Below are 13,774 nucleotides of genomic sequence, written 5' to 3' on the forward strand. Positions count from 1 at the left end.
ATACAGGTGGGAGCTTGCGCGTGGATTGAAGGGACCAAGATCATGAGGGTTAAACCAAGGCTGGAAGATTCATCTAGCATTGGCTGGGAGGGACAATCGCTGGGTAACCTTCATCATAAAAGTCAGTTTGGATATTTATATACCTGGCTGGGAAAAGACAAAGCAAACCATCGGGAGCCGAGAATAGCTTTGGCCTGGTTCCTGGAGATTGAGGGACAGAGTGAAATATAATTGGGGCGGAAAGTTTTCCATCAGTTTAAAAGTTAAATGGATGACCTTTTCTTTAATTTAGAGTATAAATTGCTTACTGAATGGTGCTTATGAAGAGTCGATCTTATCTTGCTTGTCACTGCAATAGTCTCAAACCTTGAGATCTTGTCCCATCAGTCACTGAGTTTTCAAATATCTTTCTAAAAGTTAGTCTCCTACAAAATTGTAACAATGGAGAGAAATTAGATAAACTGTGATTGTTTTCCCGAAAGCAGATTAAGGAGAAAGTGCAGGAGATATTCAACAGAGGTGTTCACAATCATGAATTGTTTTGATACAGTAAGAAGAAAGAGTCGCTGTTAACCAGAGGACACGGATTAAGATCATTGTCAAAGCAGCAGAAAAAGAGAGGAGACTCTTTTTAACTGTCTGTTTCTGGGATCTGGAATACATTGCCTGAAATGGTGGTGGAAGCAGATTCAATAGTAACTTTGAAAAAGAAATTGGGTATACACTGGAAAGGAAGAAAAAATAATGCATGATCAGAGGGAAAGAGTGGAGGGGTTGCACTAATTGTTACACAGGGGACATATTAAGAAATTTGGCCCAGAAAGAAGACCCCAATGTAGCAGGCAATTTCGGGGTTAAACAGACTGAGGGGGATACATGCACACCTGGCTGAGTTACATTGTTCCAGTCAGACTTAGTGGGAATACTCAGATCCATTTTTCTTCGGTACACTCCTGTCTGACCAACTATTAGCCCATTACAGAGTCTGATGGCCTCTTTGACCGTCAATGGGAGGTTAGTTGCATATCAATAGCATGGCTCTGTTTTTTTGTATGAATGGAAGTGTGAAATTAAAACTTAAAAAAGTTATGGTCCTGGTCCAGTCTCCCAGCCACTGTTTCTTTTTTTTTTCTTCTTTTTTTAGAAATAAATTTAGTGTACCCAATCATTTTTCCAATTAAGGGGCAATTTAGAGTGGCCAATCCACCTAGCTTGCATGTTTTTGGGTTGTGGGTGCGAAACCCACGCAAACACGGGGAGAATGTGCAAACTCCACACGGACAGTGACCCAGAGCCAGGATCGAATCTGGGACCTCAGCGCCGTGAGGCCTCAGTGCTAACCCACTGCGCCACCGTGCTGTACTGTTGACAGCTGACCATTGCGTCGGTAACACTAATGGGTAGTATTTGGAAAAGCCAGCATTGGATGAATGGCCTCCTTGCAGACTGTATGTTAGTCTCGTCTCTTCAATCCTACACCGGAGCCTTAATTTTGGGTAAAATTTCCCATCTTTTTTTTAACAAAAATGCTATTTGCCGTGCTTTGGCTTTTCTCTTTTGTTTACATACATACATCCAAACATTCAAATTAGGAGCAAAATTCTACCTTTTTGCCACATGAGCCTGCTCCGCCATTTGAAAGATCATGGCTGATCTGATTGTGGCCTCAACTCTACTTTTTAGTCTACACCCATAAACCCTTTAACTTCCCTGCCACCCAAGAATCTATCGAAATGAGCCCTAAATAATATTCAAAGGCTCTGCTTCCACTGCTCTCAGGAGAAGGAAATTCCTCAGATCTACAATTCTCTGAGGGAAAAAAATTCTCCTCATCCCTGTCTTAAGTCAGGGCAGCACGGTGGCACATTCCATTGTCAGCTGCAAAACATTAAGTGCCTCTAAATGTTTTGGCTTGACTTCCTTATTGCTCAGCGACGAACATGTGCCCCGATGACTTTTGCCCAGGTTTGCCCACAGTCGGGTTTTGGAGATTGAATCTTCAATGCCTGGGATACTCCCGGGCCATCCCGGGAGGGTTGGCAACAGGGGGTTAGAGTGAGCGAGAGAGGGGGCGGGGCCGAGTGTCGAGAGCCGTTTCCATGGTGACGGGCGGGTAAGCGGCGGGAGGAGGATCCGTGTGCGCAGCGCCGGGAGGGAGACGGAGACCGGGGGGAGAGAGAGAGAGAGAGAGGCGCCTGTCCGACATGGTGAGTGCACCGCCATATAACGCAGCCCGGGGTGGCGCTGTTGCCATGGCAATGGTGTAGGCCGCAGCGCCCTAGTAGTGAGCGCCCCTCTCACTGACCAGGATCAGCTGCAGGAGGCCCCCATTGAGCTGGGGCTGGCCCAGGTTGCGGTTCACACTGAGGGCAGTGGGTGCTGTCTGAAGCAACTCCAGGCACCTGAGAATGCACAATGCAACCCAGTACTGCTTACATTTGTATGCAATTATGTATCTGTGTACAGGCCGTTCGGCCCATCGAAAGACCACCCTACCCAGGCCCAATCCCTGGCTCTTTTCCTGCAACACCACCCCAAGGTGCAATTTAGCACGGCCAGTCCACCTAACCCGCGCATCTTTGGACTTCTGGGAGGAAATCGGAGCACCCGCAGGAAACCCACGCAGACCACGGGGTGAATGTTCAGCCACTAAGGGCAGCACGGTAGCATAGTGGTTAGCACAGTTGCTTTGCAGCTCCAGTGTCCCAGGTTTGATTCCCGGCTTGGGTCGTTGTCTGTGCAGAGTCGGCATGTTCTCCCCGTGTGTGCGTGGGTTTGCTCCGGTTTCCTCCCACAATCCAAAGATGTGCAGGTTAGGTGGATTGGCCATGATAAATTGCCCTTAGTGTCCAAAATTGCCCTTAGTGTTGTGTGGGGTTGCTGGGTTATGGGGATAGTGCGGGGGTGTGGGCTTGGGTAGGGTGCTCTTTCCAAGAGCCCGTGCAGACTCGATGGGCCGAATGGCCTCCTGCATTGTGATTTCTATGATTCTATGATTGATCAGTCACCCGAGGCCGGAATCGAACCCCGGTCCCTGATGTTGTGAGGCAGCAGTGTTAACCATTGTGCCACCACGATGCCATAACTGGCTCAATGCAGTGGTTAGCACTGTTGCTTCACAGCGCCAGGGCCCAGGTTCGATTAATGGCTTGGGACACTGTGTGGAGTCTGCACGTTCTCCCTGTGTCTGCGTGGGTTTCCTCCGTGGGTGCTCCGGTTTCCTCCCACAAGTCCCGAAAGACGTGCTGTTAGGTGAATTGGACATTCTGAATTCTTCCTCCGTGTACCCGAACAGGTGCCGGAATGTGCCAACTAGGGGCTTTTCACAGTAACTTCATTGCAGTGTTAATGTAAGCCTACTTGTGACAATCAAGATTCTTATTATATACACATACACAAATATACACATATGTATATAAAACGTGTATAATATGTGTGTGTGTATATATATACACATACCCCTATACATCTGATATCAAATGAGAAAGTGCTGGAAATACTCTGGCAGTATCAATGGAGAGGGAGACTGAGTTTTGAGCTTCACGACCTTTCATCAGAACTGGGAAAATTCAAGGTTTTTAAGTTAGTGAAAGGTCGGAGTGAACAAACAAAAGAGAAGTTCTGCAACAGGGTAGAAAAGAAAGACTTGCATTTATGTAGTGCTTTTCATGATCAGTGCATGCATCAAAGCATCTTACACCCAGTGATTCAATTTTGAAGTGTAGCTGCTGTTGTGATGCTAAGTTGAGCACAGCAAACTCTCGCAACCAGTGATGTGATGGTGAATGACCACAGCATCTGATTTTTGTGATGTTGACTGAGGGATAAATATTGGCCAGGAGGACACCAGAGAGAGCAGATCTGCTCTTTTTCGAAAGAGTGCCATGAAATCTTTCAATCCACCTGAAGAGACAAATAGGACCTCTATTTAGCGTCTCACCTGTAAAACAACACCTCCTCCGACAGTGCAGCACTCCTTCAGTACTGCACTGGAGTGCCAGCCTTGATTTTTGTGCTCAAGTCCCGGAGTGGGACTTGAACCTGGTGATTGAGATGTGAGTGCTAGCAACTGAGCTGGACATACTCAGGTCAGGCAGCATCTGTGGAGAGCAAAGCAGAGTTAATGTTTCAGGTTGATTACTTTTCATCAGAATGGGGAAAAGTTAGAAATGTAATATATTTTAAGGAAGTGAAAGTTGGGAGATGGAGAGGAGGGGGACAGACGGAAAAAAAGGAAGGTCTGTGATGGGGTGGAATTAGGAGAGATTCAATTACAAAGAGTTGGTGGTGTAAGGCCAAAGGACCAGTAATTGAACAAGTAATTAAACAAAAATATGTGTTTCGAGGATGGGCAGAATGGTTACCAACTGTCTTCCGAAAAGCAAGAGCAACAAAAGCCGAAACCTGCAAAGAAGTTGGAAACAAAGTAGGGCAGAAATTACGCCCTGAAATAGTTAAAATTAATGTTGGGTCTGGTTAATATGCCGCCTCAATGGATGAGGCATCGAACTCCATTTCAACAGCTTGGGAGGAAGGTGGAAAATTGAACTGAGAGGCAAGTGCAGCCCGGGGTTGGGGGAATTAATGAGTCCGAGGCTGGGGAGGGAAGAACTCCAAAGGAGGTGAGGTCAGTGACAGACCTGCATACAACGGCTTGATGTTCGGTGGTGAGATCATGTACAGTGGGAGGCAGGGGAAGGTATCGGAGTTGATATTTGGCCTCTGTAAGGTCACGGCTAGTTCACCAGACAGAAGCACCCTTGTCAGCAGATCTGATGGCAATATTAGGATCGAACCTGTGAGAACAGAGTCCAGCTGGTTTCGGGGAGGAAGGTTACGTGTGTATTTGTTTTGGAATTCGGAGTGTATGGATTTGGTGAAATTAATGATGAAGCCGAGGTTGAAAGTTCAAACCCAAAAAGAACTGAGAATGTTTGGCAGGTGTTTGAAAAGGGAGGGTGATGAATATTTGTGACCATTTAAGACAGATGGGGGAGGAATTTATTTACTGTCAAGGTTGCGAATAGTTGGAGCTCTGGCAGTGAGTCCGGAGTCATTGAATATATTCAAGGCTGAGATTAATAGATTTTTGGGTCCAAGGGAATTAAGGGGTTTGGGGGTTGGACACTCATGATTTCATTGAATGATGGAGAATGCTGTGTGACCTGTGCCAGTTCCCTATTTCTTATGTTCTTATACATATCCTTTTAATAATTGCACATTATTGTAATTGGAAGCTAGTCTCAGTAATGGTGACCATGAACCTATCACCGATATGTATATATATACCGGGGAGCCATTGGGGCTGGTTTAGCACAGTGGGCTAAACAGCTGGCTTGTAATGCAGAACAATGCCAGCAGCGCCGGTTCAATTCCCGTACCGGCCTCCCCGAATAGGCGCCGGAATGTGGCGACTAGGGGCTTTTCACAGAAACTTCATTGAAGCCTACTTGTGACAATAAGCGATTATTATTATTGGTAATTATTGGGATTACGGTGACCCCGGTTACCACTGGTAATGGTGCAAGGTTCCAACCCATCCTCCTGGGCCATGACTGGTTACAGAGTCTCTGCCTGGATTGGCAACTAATCTTTCGAATGGGTACAGGTGGATTGTGTGAGGTCCTGTAAAAATATGGGGAAGTCTTCCAGGAAGGCCAAGTCTGTCTGCTTATGTGGAGACTATAAAACTACAGTCAACATGGCCTCCCACATGGGCAGGTACCCAATGCCAAACTTGGAAGATCTAAACAAAGTTGTTGTCTGGGGGCCATTCTTTCACAAAGCTGGACATGAGCCATGCCTCCAGCTGGAGATAAACGCGGCGTCCAGAAAATAGGTCACCATTAACACTCACAGGAGATTGCATGAGTACAGCCGACTTCCATTCGGGGTGCCGTCCGCATGTGCAGTTTCCAACGAGGAACCACTGAGAAGGAACACCTGGAAAATCTGGAAGAAGTCCTTCCTGATTCTCAGAAGTAGGTGTCTGCCAGAAGAGAGGCAAGTTGCATCTTTCAGGCAAAAGAAGTTGTGGACCTGGGATACCAGGGTGACAAAGACTGGTTGTACCCGGTAGAGGAGAAAGTCTGAGTCGTCAAGCGTGACCCGACACCCGAGAACACAACAGAGCTAAGTTCATTCCTAGGGCTTGTCAATTATTATGGAAACTATATTCCCAGTCTGGATATCATATTGGTGTCTCTGCAAGCGCTCCTAAAGAACTACCAAAAATGGGTGTGGAAGGTGGAGTAAGAAGAATCATGTGCCAGAGTAAAGCAGCAGCTATTATCCTCCAGACTACTGACGCATTATGACCCGTCAAAACCACTCATCCTCACATGTGATGCATATGGCATTAGGACAGTGTTATCCCATTGATGGACTGATGGGACAGAGCAGTCGATAGCCTACGCATCGAGAACCTTGGCTGAGGTCGAGTGCCGCTACGCTCAAATTGAAAAGGAAAGACTGGCCGTGATGTTTGCAGTCGAATGATTTCATCAATATGTCTCTGGACACCATTTTTTGATAATCACGGACCACAAGCCCTTACTCGGCCTTTTCTGAGAGGATAAAATTACACCATCAGTAGCTTCGGCCAGGATTTAGCAAATGGCATTGCTGTTGGCCAACTAAGTTATGTTGGCACTAAATTCCATGGACATGTTTCTTGTCTCAGCCTCACAAATCCATACATATACCCAGAAGGACCCCAGGTTTGCAAAACTGTGTCACGCTGCTCTACATGGGAAACTACAAGGGAAACCTCCAGAATAGTTGCGAGCCTCCACAACAAAGCAGTGGGAGCTCAGTGTAATCTTCCTGTGGGGAGCCCACGTGGTCGTTGCGAGGCAAAGCAGGAAAACCATTCTGCAGGACTTGCACAGTGGACATCATGGGGTTTCCAAAATGAAAATGCTCGCCAGGAACTACGTGTGGTGGCCAGGGATCGATGGCGAAATTGGGCAGATGGTACAACAGTTTGCACTTGCCAAGATCAGCAGAAGCTCCCTCCCTCAGCCTTGCTCCACCTGTGGGAGTGGCCAGGACACCCTTGAGTGCGTTTGTACATCGGGTTCACTGGGCTCTTCGTGGGGTCAATGTTTCTGCTACTGATTGATGTCCACTCAAAGTGGATGGATGTCCACCAGATACCTGTCACCACTTTGCCTCACCATGGAGAAGCTATGCCAATCTTTCAACGGTGTTCCAGAGGTGCTTGTCACTGTTAACAATACCCCTTTCACAAGTGAAGAATTTCAGGGGTTTATGCAAACTAATGGGGTGAAGCACATTCGAACTATCCCATATCATCCTTCTTCGAATAGTCTGGCTGCGCGGGCAGTGCAAACCTTTAAGCAGGGCATGAAAAAAACCATGGGGGTCAGTTAAAACAAAACCCGCACGTTTTTAATTTAATTATCGAACCACGCCACATGTTGTGACTGGGGTAGTGCGGGGGGAGCTACTGATGGGTCGGCAGCTCTGGGCCGATCTAAATTTAACATTTCCCAACCTTGGCGGGAAGGTGGACAAGAAACAAAACCACCAGATGAGGTATCATGATCACCGGAAGCAGGACAGAGGATTCAAATCAGGGGACGCAGTCTACATCTGGAATTATGGGGATGGCGCCTGGTGGAAATCGGGGACCATAGTGGGGAAAATGGGGGCAATCTCCTGTTTGGTCAAGACCAGAGAACGGACCCTACGCAAGCATGTAGACCACTTGAGGGGCAGGAAGCCCGCTACAGAGGTAGGCCTTACCGGATGAATCAGTCCCTCACCCCCGCCCTCCACCTATCATCTGTTAGCCAAGGAGCACAACTCTCAGGGACCTGTTCCCAGGTCAACAAGAGATGGAAGACTGCATCAGATATGGGTACAGGATCCGTAATACTTTTGGAGGACAATATGGTCAGAGACGGACCTCCGACAGGACCCCTATGGCGTTTGGCACACAAAAGATGCTCCCCAATGCATCACATGTCCCCCGACTCAGCCCTACAGCTGTTAGAAGCACAACCACGGGAAAAGCGACAGAGGAAACCCCCTCTGCATCCAGTGACAGAGGGACCTTCGGACTTCGGGGAGGGAGGGATATAATTACCCTCATGAGGCCCACGGGGATGACCCGATTGATCTCCCCATGGGGCTTGTAGTATATGGGCTTGCTGTTAATCGGCAGAGACCCATCTGCTGGGCTGATAGAATCACCTCTTAAAAGCCAGCCTGAATTGGGACCGGCACAATAGGTAGTCCCGGTTGGGACCTATGTGCTGTATGCTGCATTGTGGCCTTTTCTTTTGGCTGAAAATAAATCGTTGTTTGGATTTACTTTCTCTGGTGTCCTGAGCGTTTAGAAACCTGAATGTAATTTTGCCTATGATATGACCCCACCCCCAATTTACAGAGCCAAATACTTTGATTACGTTTGCTCAGAAGGTTTCTTCAATTCAAAACAGTCAAATTGCTCTACAGTGACAGACCTTGCCAGGTTATTTCAGAGGACTCTTAAGAGTCAACCACTTTGCAGTGCACGCAAAGGCCAGATCAGGTAAGGATGGCAGAAAGCCTTCCCTGAAGGACATCAGTGAGCCAGTTGGGTTTTTACAACAATTGATGAAATAACCTTGGTCACCATCACTGAGGCTGGCTTTCAATAACAATTTTCCTCACAGCTACACTGCACTTTCTATTGGAAAGCACATTATGGCAGGAATGTAAGTCACACATAATCACAGAATTGTTACGACGCAGCTGGAAATCATTTGACCCATGGTGTAAACGGCTCTCCAAATGAGCATCATTACTTAGTGCCATTCCCCTGCCTTTTCCCTGTACCCCTACACCTTGTTTCTATTCAAATCATCATCCAGTAACCTCTTGAATGCCTCGATTGAACCTGCCTCCACTATACTCCCAGGCAGTGCTTTCCAGACTGAACCATTTGTTATGCACAAAAGTTTTTCCTCACATCACATTTACTTCTTTTGCAAATCACTTAAATTTGCCCCCTCTCATTCACGATCCTTTTATGATTGGGAGCAATTTCTCTCTGTCCATTCCCTCCAGCCCCCTCATAATTTTGACCACCTTTATCAAATCTCCTTTTAACCTTCTCTCCACAGAGAATGGTCCCACATTCTCCAATCTATCCTCATAAACAAAGTTTCTTATCCCTGGAACATTCTTGTTAACCTTTTCTGCACTCTCTCCAATACATTCACATCCTCTCTATAGTATGGCGCCCAGAACTGTACACAATACTCCAGCTGAGGTCTAACTAGTGTCTTGTATAAGCTCAGCATAACCTCTTTGCTCTTGTACTCTATGCACCTATTAATAAAGAATAATATAGCCTTTATTAACTGCTCTCACAACCTGCCCTTTCACCTTCAATGATCTGTGCACATGTACACCCAGCTCCCTCTGCTCCTGAGCCTCTTTAAGTATTTTATCCCTTATTTTATATTGTTTCGCCATGTTCTTCCTCCAAAATGCATCACCTCACACTTCTTCATGTTAAACCTTATCTGCCCACTCCACCACTTGTCTATGTCCTTTTGAGGTTCTGCACTGTCCTCTTTACAATATACGATACTTGCAAGTTTTGCGTCTTCTGCAAACTTTGAAATTGTTCTTTGCGCACCAAGATCTAGATCATTAATTTTTTTATCAGGAAAAGCAAGGGTCCCAATACTGACCTCTGGGAAACACCACTACAAACCTTCCTCCAGTCTGAAAAATATCCATTGACCATTACTCGCTGTTTCCTATTATTCAGCCAATTTTGTATCCACATTACTATTGCTCTTTTATTCCATGAGATGTAACTTGACTCTCAAGTCTGTTATGTGGCACAGTATCAAATGCTTTCTGAAAGTCCATGTACATCACATCAACAGCGCTACCCTCATCGACCCTTTCTGTTATCTCCTGAGACAACTCCAGCAATTCAATTAAACATAATTTCCTCTTTAGAAATCCATGCTGTCTCCTCCTAATCAACCCACTTTTTTTCATAATTGTTTCTCGAAGCTAACGTTGGCTGCCAGTCTTTTTTCATAATCCCTCTTTGTTTCTCTAATGTGTTTTTTCAACTCTTCTCTGAACTTTCTATATTCCTCTTGGTTCGCAACTGTATTTTCTACCTGACCAATGTCATAAGCACACTTTTTCTTCCTGATCTTAATTTCAATCTCCTTTCTCATCCAGGGGGCTCCAGATCTGTTTGCCTTGCTTCTAGGGGAATATACCTTTTTTAAAATATAAATTTAGAGTATCCAATTAATTTTTTCCAATTGGATTGGATTAGATTGGATTTGTTTATTGTCATGTGTACCGAGGTAAAGTGAAAAGTATTTTTCTGCGAGCAGCTCAACAGATCATTACGTATATGAAAAGAAAGGAAAATAAAAGAAAATACATCATAAGGCAACACAAGGTTCCCAGTGTAACCACATAAACACTGGCATCGTGTGAAGCATACAGGGATGTAGTGTTAATGAGGTCAGTCCATTAGAGGGTTGTTTAGGAGTCTGGTAACAGCGGGGATGAAGCTGTTTTTGAGTCTCTTCGTGCGTGTTCTCAGACTTATTATCTCCTGCCCGATGGAAGAAGTTGGAAGAGTGAGTAAGTGAGTAAGCCGGATGGGAGGGGTCTTTGATTATGCTGCCCGCTTTCCCCAGGCAGCGGGAGGTGTAGATGGAGTCAATGGACGGGAGGCAGGTTTGTGTGATGGACTGCGCTGTGTTCACGACTCCCTGAAGTTCCTTGCGGTCCTGGGCCGAGCAGTTGCCATACCAGGCTGTGACGCAGCCAGATAGGATGCTTTCTATGGTGTATCTGTAAAAGTTGTAAGGGTTGATGTGGACATGCCGAATTTCCTTAGTTTCCTGAGGAACTATAGGTGATGTGCTTTCTTGGTGGTGTGGTGATTGTAGATCTGAGTAGATGCAATACAACTGAGCAAGCACTAGAGGGAGCACGGGAGAGCTATATATACACAGGGACAAGAAGTGACGACACACTTCACGGAAGGCAGAACTCGTAGCAGGACACAGACACAGGCAGGCAGCATTTGAGGTAGCCGTAAATTAAGCTCTGAAGACAGAACAAATTCACAATAAAGCATCTTCTCCACCTTTGAGACTACGAGCTTTATTAAGACACGAGGAACAACACATGGTACCAGGTTTGGCTTCAGACGCTTACTACAGGACAACTCAGCTGCAGACACAGAAAGAACAAAATGGCATGGAAATCTCCTACTGGACATTGGACTTGGGAAGACATCGCTTATTTGAGGATGTGGCTTGGAACCCCACCTCAGCTGGACATGACTGGCAATGTAAGAAATGTCTGGAAAATGTTTAAACAAATGTTTGATTTATATATCATAGCTAATGATGTAGCAGCAGCCTCAGACAAAATTAAAATAGCAATGCTCATTGCAGGACATGAAGCTAGGAAAGTATATAATCTCCTTTGGATTTAAATACTCAAAAGATGAAGACAGCAACAGCTTACAAACAATACTAAACAAATTTGAAGAGTACTGTAAGGAATTTGAACAGCATGGTATACTCAGAGGCCAAACTGCACAGAGACTGAGTGCTGCAAAACTCTACAAACAGAAAGGCTTCAGTCAAGAAATCGCGAGTGAAAAGTACAGATCAAAAAGAAGAAATAACTTGAATTTTTCACAAAGCCAAAATGCTGAAATCCAGTCCAGATCGAAAGGAAAAGGTAACTTACAACTTTCAGAAAGAAAAAACGCTGAAATCCGCGATAAAATGGCGTCGAAGCACATTTTACAGTCTCGGGCAGACAAAGAACAAAAAACTGCGCCTGCGCATGCACAAGAAACGGAAGCCGCGCATGCGCAGTTACAACCACCCGTTTTGCGTTCTGCGCATGCGCAAGCAAAAAAAGTTCTTGTTGCTGATCGTTATGCGCATGCGCAAGCCACGCATGCGCAGTGGACACAAAACCGCACAGTAAAGGAAGGCCGATTTGCGCATGCGCAATTGATCCCTACGCAATTGATTCCTACGCATGACATCACGAGTGTCATGACGTCTGAGCATCCGGACCACGCCTACTTAAAAGGGAAATGCCCGAAAATTGAAAACAAAATACTTATAGCTGTAAAACCAAATTTTCTTGCCTCAGAACACAGAAAAACGCATGAACTTAAACCAGCAGTTGAAAATAACTCTCACCACACCCTGGAAAAAGCAGTCTGCATCACCCAAAGTGAAGAGAACAAAAATAAATCAGAACCAAAAAAAGATGATTTGTTTTTCGAAGAATACTACTCAGACATGGCTGAGTTATTCTGAAATGCTGATCACAGCATCAGCGACACGGTCGCAAAGCTCAACACGAATCTACTCGCGGTAGATGAATCCAACCAAGATGATTTGGTTTTCGAAGAATACTACTCAGACATGGCTGAGTTATTCGGATATGCTGATCACAGCATCAGCGACACGGTCGCAAAGCTCAACACGAATCTACTCGTGGTAGATTAATCCAACACCATGGCAGATCGTCGATACATTGGATGACAGCAATATCCAAGAAGAAGGCGACGCCACACAGAGAGCACAGAAAGACTCCGCAGAGAAAGCGATGACAGGCTCCAAAAGGGAAGCAAGCAGAGTGATGAAAGACTCCAAAAGGGAAGCAAGCAAACACTCCCTGGCGAATACCATGCATGAACAAGACCATGAAGGTCAACCCGCCGTATCTGAGCAACCGCAAGCAGACTATGAAAGTCTACCAAGCTCACATAAACAAGAAGAAGACAATGTACATCTACCCACTGCATGCGAAAACAGTGACAAGGTGATCACACTCGACGTACAGGATCACAGCGAGACTGACAGTTCTCAGCTTGTCTGTACAGAAGCACAGAGTAGGGCCACCCAAGAGTCCAGAGAGACCACGCCAATAGAAACCATGCAGATTTTGACTCCAGAAGAGGAGCACCAAGAGTCCAGAGAGACCACGCCAATAGAAACCATCCAGATTTTGACTCCAGAAGAGGAGCACCAAGAGTCCAGTGAGACCACACCAATAGAAACCATGCAGATTTTGACTCCGGAAGAGGAGCACCAAGAGTCCAGAGAGACCGTGTCAAATGAAATCGTGAAGAATTTGACTCCAGAAGAGGAGCACCAAGAAAGCAAAGACTCAAATTATCCACACGGGACACTCATTGAGTATAACAAGAAAAATAAAAGCCAAAAGAAGCACAGCAGAAACGAGAACAACAACAGCAAGAACAAAAGCAACATGAAGCACGACAAGAACAACAAAAATCGCAAGAAGCACTGCAGAAACAAGAACAACAACAGCACCAACAAAAACTACAAGAAGACCAACAAAACCAACACGAAGCATAACAAAGACAGAAACGACAAAAACAGCAACAAGAACGGCAACGAAAACAACAAAGACAGGAACGACAGAAACAGCAACAAGAATGGCAACGAAAACAACAAAGACAGGAACGACAGAAACAACAGCAATGAAACAACGACTTGTACAAAATGGTACAACTCTGCACATGAAGGACAATGCCACAGCACACTGCAAAACAATGACAAGACTACAAACATGCCATGGGATGACAACGAATCGCACAAACTCACATCTGCTCCAGAACAAGCAAGCATACCAGCTTTCAAGGCAGATGAAATACTAAATCGATACCACAAGCACAGAAAAAAGTCCATGTCAGTCAACATCAGTGGTTCGA

The 13,774-nt window shown here is 45.6% G+C and overlaps 1 protein-coding gene across 2 annotated transcripts in view; it reads left to right on the forward strand.

Annotated features, from left to right (window-relative positions):
• The first annotated feature begins 2,100 nt into the window (after positions 1-2,100).
• Positions 2,101-13,774, forward strand: part of lztfl1 (leucine zipper transcription factor-like 1) — a 68,511-nt gene continuing 56,837 nt past the window's right edge. For both annotated transcript variants that reach the window (XM_038796687.1, XM_038796688.1), the window contains exon 1: positions 2,101-2,207. In XM_038796687.1, the coding sequence (XP_038652615.1) occupies positions 2,205-2,207 (3 nt within the window). In that variant the 5' untranslated portion in view covers positions 2,101-2,204. The remainder of the gene's footprint in view (positions 2,208-13,774) is intronic.

This window comes from Scyliorhinus canicula, chromosome 5 (genome assembly GCF_902713615.1).
Source record: "Scyliorhinus canicula chromosome 5, sScyCan1.1, whole genome shotgun sequence".
In the NCBI taxonomy this organism is placed as follows: Eukaryota; Metazoa; Chordata; class Chondrichthyes; order Carcharhiniformes; family Scyliorhinidae; genus Scyliorhinus; species Scyliorhinus canicula.